The 15,294-nt window shown below is 41.0% G+C and overlaps 1 protein-coding gene across 2 annotated transcripts in view; it reads left to right on the top strand.

Moving 5' to 3' along the window:
- The window catches only part of CLIC1 (CLIC family member 1), a 50,804-nt gene extending 39,373 nt beyond the window's left edge, over positions 1 to 11,431 (top strand). For both annotated transcript variants that reach the window (XM_089514935.1, XM_089514945.1), the window contains exons 2-6: positions 6,460 to 6,569; positions 6,774 to 6,899; positions 7,018 to 7,124; positions 8,442 to 8,623; positions 11,086 to 11,431. In XM_089514935.1, the coding sequence (XP_089371061.1) occupies positions 6,460 to 6,569; positions 6,774 to 6,899; positions 7,018 to 7,124; positions 8,442 to 8,623; positions 11,086 to 11,247 (687 nt within the window). In that variant the 3' untranslated portion in view covers positions 11,248 to 11,431. The remainder of the gene's footprint in view (positions 1 to 6,459; positions 6,570 to 6,773; positions 6,900 to 7,017; positions 7,125 to 8,441; positions 8,624 to 11,085) is intronic.
- The last annotated feature ends 3,863 nt before the right edge of the window (positions 11,432 to 15,294 follow it).

Here is a 15,294-nt window from a genome sequence, read left to right as displayed (position 1 = left end):
CAAAATCGTCCACATGGGTGGTTGGGATAGTGACCCCCTTGCTTTTTGATGGTTCAGGATACATCTGCATTGCAGAAAAAAATCCAGTTTGATACTACTTTAACTGTCATGGCTCCATCCTATGGAATGCTGGGATTTGTAGTTTGTTGTGTCACCAGAGCTCTGACAGAGAAGTCTAAATAGCTCACAGAACTACAGATCCCAGAATTTCATAACACTGAGCCATGGCAGTTAAAGTGGTGTCAAACTGGATTATTTATGTAGTGTGGCCAAAGCCTTAGTATACACAAACTTCGTTTCATGCACAAAATAAGTCTTTGCCTTCTTTTATATTGTTATTTTCTATTTTCTATTCCTTTTTCTTAATTATTTCTTTTTACACTCCTGCTCAAATTCCTATCCCTTCTACACATAAAAACCCTCAAAACTAATACAATTCAATCTTGGTAAGCTTTATAAGTAGTTTCCTAAATCATCAGATTTTGTTTTATGACCTATTCTTTTACATTAAGTCAACCACAAATAATGAAACCCTCATTGAAATCTTAAAACAACAACATATAACAAGACCCATAGTGACATCTTACATCCAGAAAAGCTAGCCTTTGTCTTTTTCTATCCTGCCTGAACTTAAGGTAGTTTAAGTTGGCATTTTACCAAATCTCTTCTGTTCAGCAAAGTGGCTGCCTTTCATCTGATTGCACAGTACCAATAAACAAATAATTCTATTGAAATACTAAGGTGAAGGAGTTTAAAATCACATTGAAACTTGAAAGGGATAAAAGTATGATGCACCCCAGTAAAAAAAAAATCTGTCTGTCACAGCAAGTTAAAAGCCAAAGGTCTGCTTAAAGAAAAAGGCTTTTTTGCTTGTCAGTGGAATGAGAGGGACAGCCAGACCTTCTGTGGGAAGTGTTCTAGAATTTGGGATTAGGCCTTTCTCAAGATCTTAAAAATAGGGCAGTGCTTACTTCCAGCAAAAGAGGCAGTGTACCTTAGGACATCAGTTGCTGGGGAATGGAAGATGGGTGTGTGCATGCGATTTCATTCATGTATTTCTTGTAGTCTTCCCATAGATACCTGATTGGGCATTAAAGTTGCTAGAATGAAAACTGGAGAAAGCTTCTGTACTTTCAATGATTGTGTAGAAGATGGAATTTCAGCAAGTGTTGTCGGTCATGCAACCAAGTAACATGCAACACCTGCTAAAAATTTCCTCCTCTACACAACCAGTAAAGGGACTGGAGCCCTCTCCAGTTCTCAGCATGACAACCCCATTGGCCACTGTGTCTGAATAGAGTGCTGACTAGGTAGACTTTTGCTGCGATCCAACATGGTTGTGGTTCTGTTGCTATTCACCTGTGAATAATAAGGTGTCAGCAGATTTGAGAAACCCTCAGATCTGACTTTTTAAAAACTTCAGATGAAAAAAACTTATGAGTGATGATGACCCAAAGTAACACAGTGATGACTGAGTATGGTGCTCATTGAGTAGATAGGAATAAAATGAGTAGATACCGTGCGCACATTGCAACATTTAGTAACAAACTTGATTTGTTTCTCTAATTGTGAACTAAAGTGTTTTAAGTGCTGATCGTACATCCATTTGGAAGCTTGGGCTGCTAAAAACATAAGGTAGCATATTCTATATATTTGGCATGCAGTAGTGTGATGTTTATCAGTTAAAAAACCAAATAATTTTAACACCACATCTCTGCCAATACAGTGTGAAAGTGATTTGTGAGGTTTTGGGATATACAGAATGTTGAAGTGCTGCTTAAACTGATAAAAAAACAAAAACCTAGAGATGTGTAAGATGGCTTGCTCAAAAAGCTAAAACCTTGTAGAATACTACAGGGATTAGGGTTGCCAGAATGAAAACTGGAGATGGCTCCTGGACCTTTAATGGTTGTGGAGAAGGAGAAATTTCAGCATGTGATGCTTGTCATGCAACCAGGAAACAAGAAACACTTGTTGGAATTCTCTCTTCTGCACAACCTTTAAAGGTACAGGAACCCTTGCCAGTTGTTATTTTGGCAACCCTAATATAGATGAACAACAGGGTTGAGGAAATATATATCTTGAGATCCTGAAAGTACTCTTCCTTGTGTAAAAGCAAAGCATTGTGGTTCAAGGCTTGTTGCATACATTTGAGTTATTTCTGCCTGATGGCGGTGAAAACACGGCCATTTTACTAACATCTTACACAGTTATTTCAGTTTTTCAGCACGGGAATGGTTAAATAACATTTATTCCTACCCATCAGCTTTTCTTAAACCTTTTAATGTAATAACATTTCCCTCTCAAAGAAGCTGATGCAACACATAGTTCTGCCTGCTCTCAATTTTTTTTTCTCTGCCTACAGTAGGCTTTCCATTTATTTGGGCCGCTCTGCTGAAAATAGGAACAATTCATCCAAGTCAGGCAGCTATCTTGCTTTCCAAGTGACTCTGTGCAACATTTTGCTTGGGCATTTCCATAGCAATGCTTCTCTGTGTACCCGCCAGTGAAGTGACTGATGCAACAGTTGCTGAGTTGTGGAAACGGCTCTTGGCTGTCTGAAAATGAGTCTGTGGCAACAGACTTTGTGCAGATTTGAAGGAAAGCAGTCTGTCCCCATAGTAACAGGTTGGTGGCTGTAGGCCCCTTGGAACAGGCTCTGCGATTGTAACATCACAATAATTGTACAGTTGCTAAGGCATGGATCCTCCTTTCTATGGCACAGGGACGTAGCCAAGGTCTGGACCCCCCCTTCCATTAGAAAAATAAATGGTGTGTGCTGCTGCTCAGCCGCACCCAAGCCCCATTATAATGGTGGCACTTAGTCTGGACCCCCCCTCCCCCTCCCTAAAACCCTAGCTACGTCCCTGTGTGGCAACTCCGCCCTCCACAACTGCCATCTGCTGGCCTGAGAGGGAGTTCATCAGGCAGGTCCAGCTCCATCAGGACTAGCCTGGAAGAAGGAAGAGCCCTCCCTCCAATCCATCTGCCTTGGTCCAGGCCTCAGAGGGAGAGAAGAACCACTGGACCTCATCCCCTTTCCCTCCATCATTCCCTTCTCCTTTTGTTTCGTGTCTTTTAGATTGTAAGCCTGAGGGCAGGGAACTGTCTGATTAAAAACAATAATTGGAAGCCGCCCTGAGAACCATTAGGGCTGAAGGGCGGGATATAAATACCTAAATAAATAAACAAACTCTTGCTAAGAGTTGCCATATTATCTCCACAGCCATAAATGTTCTCAGGAGTGCTGACTTGTAGCACAAATAATTGGAGAATTGACAAGCAAGGGTTTGGTTTGGTTCAATCCCACCCACCACCCACCCACCCCGCAAAGTTATTGTAACTAGGAATAGACCAGAATTTCATTTCAGTTTGTTGTGGATAAGAATTTGTCAACATTTTCAAATTTGATAATATGCAGGAGGGCAGGATTAGGCAGAAAAAAATTGAATGGGCAAGAAAACAAAAGTGACAGTCTTGCCCATCAAGACAGAGCAGCAAACACTTAGCTCCTAAAAATCTGGTTTTAATCTGTGTGTTCAACTATATTTGTGTTGAATTAGGGTTTCTGTTTGTCCCATCCAAGCAGGAGATTCCTAACCTTTGACACTTACATCGCAGGTAACTGGGACACGATCCTCTTCATGCTGAGACTAGCCGTATCTCTTGAATTTTCCCTGATGTGGGGAACTTTTTTTTATTTCACTTTTACTAAGTGTTTTTTTTTTAAAAAATAAACCAAACAATTCAAACATTTTTCAATACTGAGGATGGAAGGAACTTGAGCTTTTAAAAAGCCAAGGGTGGGAGAGAGCAAAGCTGGCAAATTGATCCATCTTGAACTGTATCAGTGATGGTGAACTGTCAGCCAAATGCCAAGTATGAAATGGGGCCACTTGGATTCACACAGTAACAAATATTGAACCAGGGTTAGGTTTTACTTCTAGTCAGCTGAACATAGGAGAGGTGTTGTATTCCATTTAAGGTGTGCCACATACTTCCCTTGTGTATGTCTTTTCTGACACTCATGTGCCATAGACTAGTTGCCCATGCTGTATGTCAGCAACAAAGAGTGGCTTCTATCTTTGAGTAAGTCATCAATCATTTTTTTTCTGGACAAATTAGAATGTAATTGCTCAGTTTAGATTTGCATTTTATGCACCGAGTTAAAAGCTTTTTTTAAAAAATTCAGATTGTGCACTCACAGTATTCTGTGTGGTTCAATTTGTGATTCAAAAATTAGAAATTAGACTTCATCATCTTCAAATGCGATACTACTTTTGTAGGGGGTGTGAATATTAATGAGACATTTGCTAGGGATGTGGGACATAGAAAAGGTTGGGAACCACTGCTCTATGTTCTCTTTCAAGAACTCAAGAATCTTAAAATGATGCATGCACACTCCCACAACCATTGAGGATCCAGGCTCCCCTAAACTTTCCTATGACAACTGGTACACAGAGTCCAAGTGCAGGGGTACTTGCATTAACGAAGTACTGTAGACGTGTCCCTGAATATTACTTAACAGAACTTTTGGTACCAGAGGCAGAAATAACATGGAAAGAAAGAAGAACAGTTTGATGCATTTCAGCAAACTTTTTATTCAAAACTGATATGCACATGTGAAATGAAACATCCAGATCAATGATGACCCTTGCATAAGTAAACAAGAATGTTTCGAACCTTCTGAGACACTTGAAGACTGATAGCAAAATACATCAAGGGATGACTTTTTCTTTCACCAGCTTCCACTTTTCTTATGATTTCCTTTTAGTACCCAAATATATAGATCTGTGCTTTTTAACATGTTAGGAGGAGCTTATCTGCTGTCCCCATTTCTCTTTATTTTGCTCTTCACATATACTCAGTAAGGGATTCTGGAGGCAGTTGCTTGTTTACTTATGAGATTGCTTATGGTAGGCACATACAATTACAGTAGGATTGGCTAGGGTAAAATCCCATGCTTTGCCAGCTAATGCTTTGTTTATTGCATTGTTTAATGCAAACATGCTACTGCAACTGAACAACAAAAGTGTGTTTCTCCGGCCCTTCTCCACCATCCTACTAATGCAGATACTGCTAAAAAAGACTAAAAAGGAACTGGATGCTGTGTTAATTGATGTATGCCTATGCATGTGATATGGAATCTCTACTTTATAGGAAGTAAATTGTATTCTTCCAGAGTGAATTATAATTTATATCCCATTCTTCTACTGTACAGTCGGCCCTCTGTTTTTGCAGGGCATCCATTCCAGGCCCTCTTGCAAAAATGGAAACTCGATGATATTCAAGTCCATTGGCTTGAGTGATGGAGCAGGCGCATGCACTATTTTGTCCCCCTCCATTTGCCGCCGTGAATGGGTAAGGGACATGAATTTCAAGTCTGCGGAAACAGAGGGATGACTGTATTTCACTTCTGAATAATTGTGAAGAGTGTATTATATTAAAAACAACAACAACAACAAAACTTACATCAAATACAATTATAAAAAAATAACTGTTAAATAAAAACCACCACAGTTGAAAACTATTCCCTTAAGCCCTGTTCTATTAAGTACAGCCCAGTTTACAAATCTGCCCTTCCTCTCAGCTTAGTTCCGGATAGACGTTCTCAACCTTAAGCCTTCCAGAAGTATTGGACATCAGCTAGAATGGCAAATGATCAAGGACTCTAGGGAGCTGAAGTCCAAGATACTGGGCGGCTTAAAGGCCGGCCAGGAAGCTGCCCTGTTAATAAACAACTTGTTTTGTTACCAACACATATACAGAGTGCAATTCAGAGGTCAGGTTTCAGCAGACAGTGCAAACAATTCCTATGCTTCCTAGCCCTGCAGAGTACACTTAAAGCCATGGAAAGTCTTCCACCTAATGCCCAATGGTGAAATTGACAGCCACTTTCCTAACAGGACAGTGTGGTTTCAAGAAGTAGGTGGCTTGATCTTTGTAATACAAACAGGTAATATTTCAGTGTGACAACCTGTATTGTGGAACTTCCCTATTATCTACTTTCTCCATGCTATGAAATTTTGGGAATTGTAATTTTGCCTTCCTTCTCTGTCAGAGAGCTCTGGTACCACAACAAATTACAGTCCCCAGGATTCCTTAGCATTGAGCCATGGCAGTTAAAGTAAGGTCAACCTGGAATATTTCTGCAGTGTGGTTGCAGGCTTAGAGACTGTCAGTATCATTTCCCTGTGACATTTTTCCAGATCAGGGGAAGGGTGACACCCACAGGTAGGAGGAAGGGATTTCTATTGCAGCTGCTTTTGGAAGATGAGAGTGAAATACCAAGACATCCACTGTGCCAAGTTTACTACCAGTTAATCATCTTTTGGGAGAAGATTACACAGCCCGTTGCTATGTTATTTGGAGAAATGGATTCTTATTACAGAATATGAAATAACTGTCTAGTGAATTATGGGACATATAAACCTTGTTGTGTTTGTGGTTTTTTTCCAGGCTGGCAGCGATGGAGCCAAAATTGGGAATTGTCCCTTTTCTCAGCGTCTCTTCATGGTCCTTTGGCTCAAGGGAGTGACCTTCAATGTAACCACAGTGGACACCAAAAGGTGGGTGAAATATTCCTAATGGTTTATGGGGTATCTTCCCTTTCACTATTGACTGCCACATGAACATGAAGAGATGAAATCACTTTTGACTGTTGAGATGTACTTTGGACTCTTGTCCTTTTGGCTTTGGTCAGTATCCTTCAATTTAACACCAACTACGCCAAATATAAACAATGTTTTCCCCCTGCTTATCTCTCTTTGTAGGAGGACCGAGACAGTGCAGAAGCTCTGCCCTGGAGGTCAGCTACCGTTCCTAATGTATGGGACAGAGGTCCATACGGACACTAACAAGATTGAAGAATTTCTGGAAGAAGTTCTGTGCCCTCCCAAGTACGAGCTAAATGAGGCCTTGGGAAAGGGAATATTTTCTCCTTCTGGAAGGAGCTGTAAGATGTGCTGCCACCGAGTGAGCCTGCTTTATGGTAGATTTCTGTTTCCTCTTTGATAGGTACCCCAAGTTGGCTGCCCGTAACCCTGAGTCCAACACAGCTGGTCTTGATGTCTTCGCCAAGTTCTCTGCTTACATCAAGAATTCAAACCCTGCACTCGACACCAGTAAGTATCTTGGCGCCCAGATTCTAACTGACTGTCTTGTGCAAGATTCTCAGTTATTCACTTTATCTTTCTCATTATATTGGCCACTCCTTTTTCCTGCCCTGTAATAGTTTGACTTCCTCTGCTTTGTCATTGATCCTAACTTTTTATATGCTGCACCCAATACTATCTTTTCACTGGGCAGTCTTTCCTCTTCCCCCATCCCTCTGTCCTTTTTCACCTTGCCTCTTTCAGTTCATACTCATTTTGGGTCCCAGTGGGTTGTTGGCTGTATTAACTGAGTGATTATTGTAATGCAACCCAAACTGCATGAACAAGAGGGATCAGCATGTTTTGGGGAATCCCAAAGTTTGCAGAATTATCAAAACCAAACTTCAGAAAAACAGACAAAACGGGAGGGTGACTACCACACAAAAATCCCACACGGTAAAGACTGAGCACATTTACTGGCCACAGAAGAGGGTGGGCTTGTTGCAATAGCGAGTACATTTCTATACTGCTTATCAGTGCACTTAAGCACTCCCTAAGCAGTTTACAATGTGTAAGCTAATTGCCCCCAACAAGCTGGGGACTCATTTTAGCAACCACCTCGGAAAGATAAAAGGCTGAGTCAACCCTGAGCCCTGGCTGGTACTGAACTCACAATCTCATGGTTTGTGAATGAGTGGCTGCAGTACAGGTATTTAACCACTGTGCCACCAGGGCTTGTTGGGGAAGAAAATGATGGGTGGGAGGGGATGGAAAAGAGTATCAGAGACACACTTTACCCTGCTGCAGAGGTGACAGGTTCGTCTTCTGGTTTCTTGATGGGCATTTCTTTGCTGTTTTCTTATTGGCCATTTGTTTCTTATCACTTTCTCTCAAGCTTGATACTTTTCTTCTCTCTCTCCCCCACCTCCTGTCATCTCAATGTTCATCCAGAAAATATTATCCCAATAATTTCTTCCTTCTTATTGGCTGTCCCTTTCTTTTCATTTCCTTTACTTTAATTCTTAGTGGAATCCTTCCTGCTAGTTAACTGTTCCTGGTTCCCCATTAGTTTCTATGATGCCCCCCCCCGCCCAATTTCTCATTCTCCCTAATTTTTTTGTAAAGTGGGGCTGTTCTCTTCCCTTCATTCTCATTGGTTCTCTTCTTTTCTGACTTATTTCTTCAGTCTTATTACCCTTTTGCCTCAAATCCCATTGGCTCCTTTTCAAACATACTACTTGTCCCCATCCAGATGTTATGCATTATCCCTTGAATTTTCATTGGTTCCACATATTCCTCCTTCTCCTTCCCACCCCCACCCCCTGCAACCTCTCCCTCATTTCTTAGACCTTGAGAAAGGTTTGCTGAAAGCATTGAAGGTGCTGGATATGTATATGATGACACCACTCCCAGAAGAGGTGGATGAAAACAGTGCTGAGGACGAGGGCCAATCCAACCGCAAATTCCTTGATGGAGATGAACTCACTTTGGCTGACTGCAATCTGCTGCCCAAACTTCACATTGTCAAGGTGAACATCTCTCCTCCTGTGGAGGCTGTGTGCCTCTCAGTTTACCATTTTCTGGGGAACAACAACAACAGGGGAGGGCTATTCCTTTCAGGGACCAACTTAAGGGCTTCTTACAGGCATTTGGTCAGTCTTTGTGGGAAACAGGATAATGAACGTGTAAACGTACATGCTAATGGGTTTATATCAAAACTTAATACCCATATGATAAAACAATAAATTTAGAATATTAATTTAGAAGACTGGTTGCCGATCAAGTTAATTAAAAGGATTTTAAATTGCTAAGAGTGGCCAGAACACTCCCATTGGCAAAGATCATGCATAAGTACATATCACAAGTGCTGTTCTGCACCTTCCCACCACACAGCAGCTGTAAAGACTCAAGAGGGGCCCCTGCTGCATTGCTTACTGGTGAGGAACAAAGTGATTCAGACCATGGAGAAGCAGCTGATCTGAACTCAACTGGGGAAGGAGAAGAAATGAGGTTGCACTCTCAGACAGAGTGCATCCATCTTTTCCTCCCTCACAGAGCAGCTGGATCTTCATGAGTTGAATTGCTTCCAGTGGTGTACCTAGCACATTTGACAACCAGTGTGGATCATTTTAACACATACACACCCCCAAATTATTTTCAGTAATAATCATGAAATGTAACAATGAAGTTTCTGTCACTGCTGCAGCTGCTTCCTATCTCTTTGGGGTACCAATGACTCCCAAAGAGATGGGCAGTAGCGATGGCAGCACCAACTCTACGTTTCTGCCACCACCTCACTGCTTCCTCTTCTTCTGCCTCCCTTTCCCACCTGCCTGGCAGTTTCTACCAGGTCTGGAAATGCTGCTGGCCATGTGGGAAAGGGAGGTGAAGGAACAGGAGGAGTCCATGGCCACTGAGGCTCAGTAGGTGGAGAAGGAGATGCTTGCCTTGATCACTGGTAGTGACTGCAAGCAACTGTCTCCTTTCTTTGCCCATTGAGTTGCACCCCCACCCCACACCTTCAACATTTAGGGAGAGTAGAGTCACCCCACTTAGGATGTCATAAGTAACACATTTTGGTTTCTGAAATTTTTGATGAACTAGAGGTGAGAAATTAATATTTAATGAATTCTTTCAACGATCAAAAGCCTAGATAAACCTTTGATCTGAGCCAGCTGGGCTGTGCTTATGTTCTTCTGTCATTCTTCTTATATTCCTACAGTCTTTCTCACCTGCTCATAGGAGATCTAGCCCTCTCTTATGGCAGGTTTGTATGGAATCTGATAGTAATTATGAATGTAGGAAGCACAACTGGACATTTTTTACCCTTTCTCCTTCCCTTAAGATGAATGAGCTCTGTTGTAATATCTGTTGTAATATTAGACTGACCCCCTTCCTGGTGAATGTCTGTTGCTTGAACAACTGTAGTTTTAAATGTTGATGGAGGAAATGACAAAGGACTATAGACTAAGGTTTCACATCAGATCCTATGATTTAGTGCAACACCTTAGAATGGAGGCTGCTCACATATACTGCCACAAGGCACCAGCCGACATGAGGCCACTCTGCTTTGTTGTATTATTGAGGGATTTATGTCCTCGGGGAGCATGCCAACAAGTGACAATCACAGAGGGATTTTAAAATAATCTCTACATAAAATCTATCAGTCCCTGCCTTGGATAAAATGGTTTCTCTCACCAAGTTCTTCAGAATACCCTTGAGGGTTTATTTTCCAAGCCAGTAGCTATTGAAACTGAAACCTGTCTAAATATCTTGCCCTTTACTCTGAACAACTTTCCTTCTTTTAATTTTGCTGTTGTTTTGTGTCTTCGAGTCATTTCTGACCAGGCGACCTTCAGGTGAGCCTATCATGATGTTTTTGGAGTTGAGAGTGTATGACTCACTCAAGGTCACCCAGTAGGTTTCCAGGGCCAAGCAGGAAATCAAAAATTGATCTCCAGAGTCATAGTCCAATGCTCAAACCACTGCATCATGCTGACTCTTAATTTAGCTGTCCTTAATCTCAAATGTCTGGATTTTAGTAATGGAGAACTCAGTGTGGATGCTCAGAGGTCCTATGAGCTCAGGTGTAGAAATGGATTCTGGGTTTATATCCTGAGAAAAATTGCATGAAATGTTGTGTGTTTGTATTTTAAAGAGTGGCATTTGAACTAAATGGTTTCAGCCAAGATATTAATATGATAAGTAGGAGAGAGGAGCAGAGAATTCCCTGATGTGAAGCTATTAGTTACACAGCATTCCTGGAAATTGCTCCTGGATTTTCAAACAGGAAGTAGCCTATACTGATGCCAGCTATTGTTTCCATTTGCTGCCATTGTTCTCATTATTAACGAAAAACTACACATACACAACATTTTGAAGGAAAATGTTGCAAGATTCTCAACTGCAATAAATAATTCCAGTTTGTACGTTCCCTTTCTTTTTCCGTAACCTATTCTGTTTTCTCTTTGTTGTGGGACAATCCTAATAGGTGGTGTGCAAGAAATACCGTAACTTTACCATCCCTGAGGAGTTCCGCGGTATCCACCGCTATCTCAAGAATGCTTATGCCCGCGAGGAATTTGCCAGCACCTGCCCAGATGACGAAGAAATCGAATTAGCTTATGAGCTGGTTGCAAAAGCTTTGAAATAACAAACTTCTGAGCATGGAAAAGGGATGTGGAGCTTCCGTGGCAGGGATTGTTGGGGTTGGGTCGATAAGAGGGATACTTTTTATGTATGTGTGTGTCTTTCAGCAGCAGCAGTGGGAGGGGGGATTTCTATTTTCTGGGAGGGACAAAGTGATTTGAATTTAAATATGAATAAAACAATAAAATAACATGTTTTTAAAAATACCAGACTGAATGTTTGATCTTTTCCTTTCCCAAATAATGGAGAAACTATCAGAAATTACATAGTGTGTTTCAATTATGAATTGTTAGATTAACATTGGGTTGCTTTCAATTCATATTAAGATACTACAAGTCCTTAAGGAGGCCTGTGGCAATAACCTCTGAATTATTGCAACTGCAGGGTGGGATTTAGAGGCCCCCTCATAATCTGAGTTTAACTTCACTTGTACATCAGTCCTGTACTGTTTGTATAGTTTTGAAGTATTCCAGCAGGTAGTTCTGTAAAAGTGTGGGAATGCGTTTGCTGCCATTTGCGTATTGAACTTTTGAGTGGTGGTTGTGAAACAGAGGTAGAGAAATCAGCTGATTTCTGGTCTGCACCCTTTTTGGTGTATTCTGTCTCATTTTTTGTATATACACTAACATGTGCCATTTTAAATTATGCATACACATACCTCTCCCCATAGCCATTTCCCACTTTTGAGAAACCTTGATCGGTTCAGAAGGGAGGGATGAAGAAGATTCATAAACTGGTCTGCAGAAGACATTTGGCCCTTTAAACTTTTGGGACAGTTCTTCATTGGCTGTGTTTAGTCATGTACTGTTAAGGTGTTACCAGAATTAGGGAATATTGTGGTCCATTGGAGATGAGAATTGTAGTGTTCTAGCTAAAAGTCATCCAATAGACTCCAAATATAACCCCCTCCCACTTAATTCTATACCTCTACTTTAGTTTCTGAAGCATCCTTAAATCTTCCTTGAAACCCTGCAATGAGCTTTTGAAGCTTTGCTTCCCTTTCCAAAGTATTTTTCTACCTCATTATTGGCTGGTCATAAATAACTGGGCCATCGTTCTTGAAATCTTACTGTAATTTCTATCCTGGTGGTTGTCACTGCTATTAGTTACTTTTTAGAAATACAGTTCAGAATCCCCCTGCCAAAACACTACACAGTTTCACACCACTTTGTTTACCATGGCTCCATCCTATGGCATCTTGGGATTTGTAGTTTGATGTGGTGCTTAGAATTCCTTGATAGAGAGTTATAGCACTGTAACAAAGGGAAGGGGATTAGAGCACTTTAGCAGGAAATTCTCTGTATCTCATCAAACTACTAATCATAGGATCCTGAGAGATGGAGACATGACAGTGTTATCATACTGCTTTGAGGTCCCTGCCCTGAATAGTTTACAGTTCACATTTCGATAGCAGAGGGAGATAAAGACAACAAAGTATAATACATGAGGAAGGGCCTCTTTCTGTCCGCCTCCCATTTTAGCAATTTTATCACTTTCCATTTTTGAGACAAAGTCAAATGAGGCATGATTCACAGTGCAGGTTTTTTTAATTATCATTACTGTTTGCTGCATCCACAGATTCCAACTGAGAAAGTAAGAAAGTGGAATAAAAAGGGACAGGAAAGGAGAAAATAGGACAGAGACTTTCCTCTATAGCAATTGTGGTGCTGACAGCTCTATTGCAGAGCTGTCGGAAAGTTGCAATATGTTGTGAGTGGCTTTTGGGATGACCATCTCAGGAGACGTTTACCAGGATGAGTGACAGCGGAGCAAGCAGCAGCCCCCAGAAAGTGTGGAGCTCCTCCCCAGCAGCCTTGTTGCATAGATCGGTGGAGCAGCAGGTGGTGTAGTAGGTGAAATTGGTTCCCAACATGGAGCGGGTGCCACGGAGGCCACACATGGAAGGATCCCCACAGCTCATCTCATGGATTACTAGCTCAAGAGCACCTGATCCAGGAAGAGAAATGGGGGAGAGGGTAGTCCAATGATCAATGTGTATTCTTGATGTGTCCATTCCTCTCTTTCTCTTGCAATTGGGGATTAAATCCATGGAATGCCTGCAACTGGAACTCTCTTGTTCTGTATTTTTACTTTTGTGTTCCTAAATCTAGTATTTATGTAACATCATTATATGTTATTGAGTTGGCTCTGAACTATGGGGACCCTATGAATGAGAGACTTTGGGGGCCCTATGAATGAGTGTCAAGATCCTGTTATTAACAGGCCTGCTCGAGTTGTACAAACTCAGAGAATTAAAAAACAACACCTGAGTCAATCTGTCTGTTATCCAGAGACCTAGCTGTATTACTCTGGAATATCAGTATGCAAAGAGATTTTGTAGCACCTATGAGACTGAGTGAAAGAAGTTGTAGCATCAGCTTTCACTGACTTTGGTCTACTTCCTCAGGTGCACCACTTCACTGCAGTAGGCTAAGTCTATGAAAACTCATGCTACAACTTTCGCACAAGTTTTGCACTTGGGGCCCAAACAGACAGGCCAAAATAAAGCTGCTTTGGGTCACTTTGGAGGTATGCTGTTTAAATGACACATGCATCTTAAGAGGCCAGAAGCTGCACCAAAGCTGCACTCCAGTGCTTGGGACTGGAGCATGGCTTTGGTGCAGCTTCCGGCCTCTTAGGATGCATACAACAGCCTTCCTCTTTATCCTCTTGCCTCCGTCTTTCCCCAGCATTACTAGCTTTTCCATTGAGCCCACTTTCTCTTGATCTGTCCAAAGTTTAGTAGCCTACCTTTAGTCATTTTGGTTTCTGAGGAGAGAGCTCATGCTCAATTTGGATAAATTTACTGGAGGTTCATGGTATCCATCAAATGCTAATCCCCCCTTCCCTGGTTAGTGCCCATCTTCGAAATATTTTATGTCTCCCCCTGCCCCAATTTCCTTTCCCAGGCCTTCAGAAAACAGGATGAAAACACATTAAACCATTTGGGAAGACGGACAGAAATTTTGCAACACAACCTCTGTGCCCTATGGTCACGGACTGGAGACATTTCTGCGATGGGCCACATGGCGTGATGAACTTCAAACAGTCCAATGGGGAGATGGTGGGAAACAGGCAGGTATAACATCTCAAGGGAGACCCTGAAGGAAAAGAAAGACCGCCTAAAGATAAAAGCATTTAAAAACCACAGCCCAGACCCAGAAACCTTTCCCATTACACCTTTATCCTGTGATTGGGCAGGATACAAATAAATTATTATTATTATTATTATTATTATTATTATTATTATTATTTATAGCACTTTGATTCTACTTTAACTGCTTATGGGATTCCAACTTTCTGAGGTACTTAAAATCCCCTGCCAGAGAGCTCACCAAATTATAAATCCTAGGATTCCATGGGATGGCATCATAGCTGTTAAGGTGGGATCCCAGGATCTGTAGTTTGATAAGCACTAGAGCTCTCTTGGCAAAGAGTGAGTTCTAAATACCTTACAAAATGTAAGCCCTTGGTTGGGAACAGTCTTGGAGAAATTTAAGTTTCTTCAGAGAGATAGCAATAGATACATAGCTCATAAAGTAATTCTTTCTGCTTTGACTGCAAATATAAAATAAAACAAAATAAAAACAATTATTTTATTTTATTTATATGCCACCTTTCTCCCAGGCTGGAACTCAAGCTGGTTTTCATAAAATAAGATGAAAATAGAAAGAGAGATAAAATTGTCAATTAATTACAACAATACTAATTAATCATATCTATTTGCATCCCACCTTCATCCTAGAATGGAGACTCAATTGAGGTAAACTGAGACTCAAGGCGGCTTACCACTTAAAAACCAATTGACTAATTAAAGTATTCATTTGATTTTCTTGTTAGTAACTTAGAAATTTACCGATGGTTTTGAATTGCTCATGTTCTTTCAGACTAGCTTTTTAAATAGCAACGGTTCTGGTTTGTAAGAGAATTTGGTACCATTTGTATTTTTTATATCTTGCATACTTTGTCTATTATATTTTTCTAATTTATTTTCCATGCCCTCTAGTTAGCATGATAAACTAACTGATTGACTAAAAGCAGGATTCCATAG

Source organism: Sceloporus occidentalis, unplaced genomic scaffold (genome assembly GCF_023333645.1).
Source record: "Sceloporus occidentalis isolate IW3139 unplaced genomic scaffold, rSceOcc1.0.p SCAF_1, whole genome shotgun sequence".
NCBI classification, from domain to species: domain Eukaryota; kingdom Metazoa; phylum Chordata; class Lepidosauria; order Squamata; family Phrynosomatidae; genus Sceloporus; species Sceloporus occidentalis.
The sequence above is the reverse complement of the archived record's forward strand: the minus strand, read 5'-3'. Positions and strand labels throughout refer to the sequence as shown.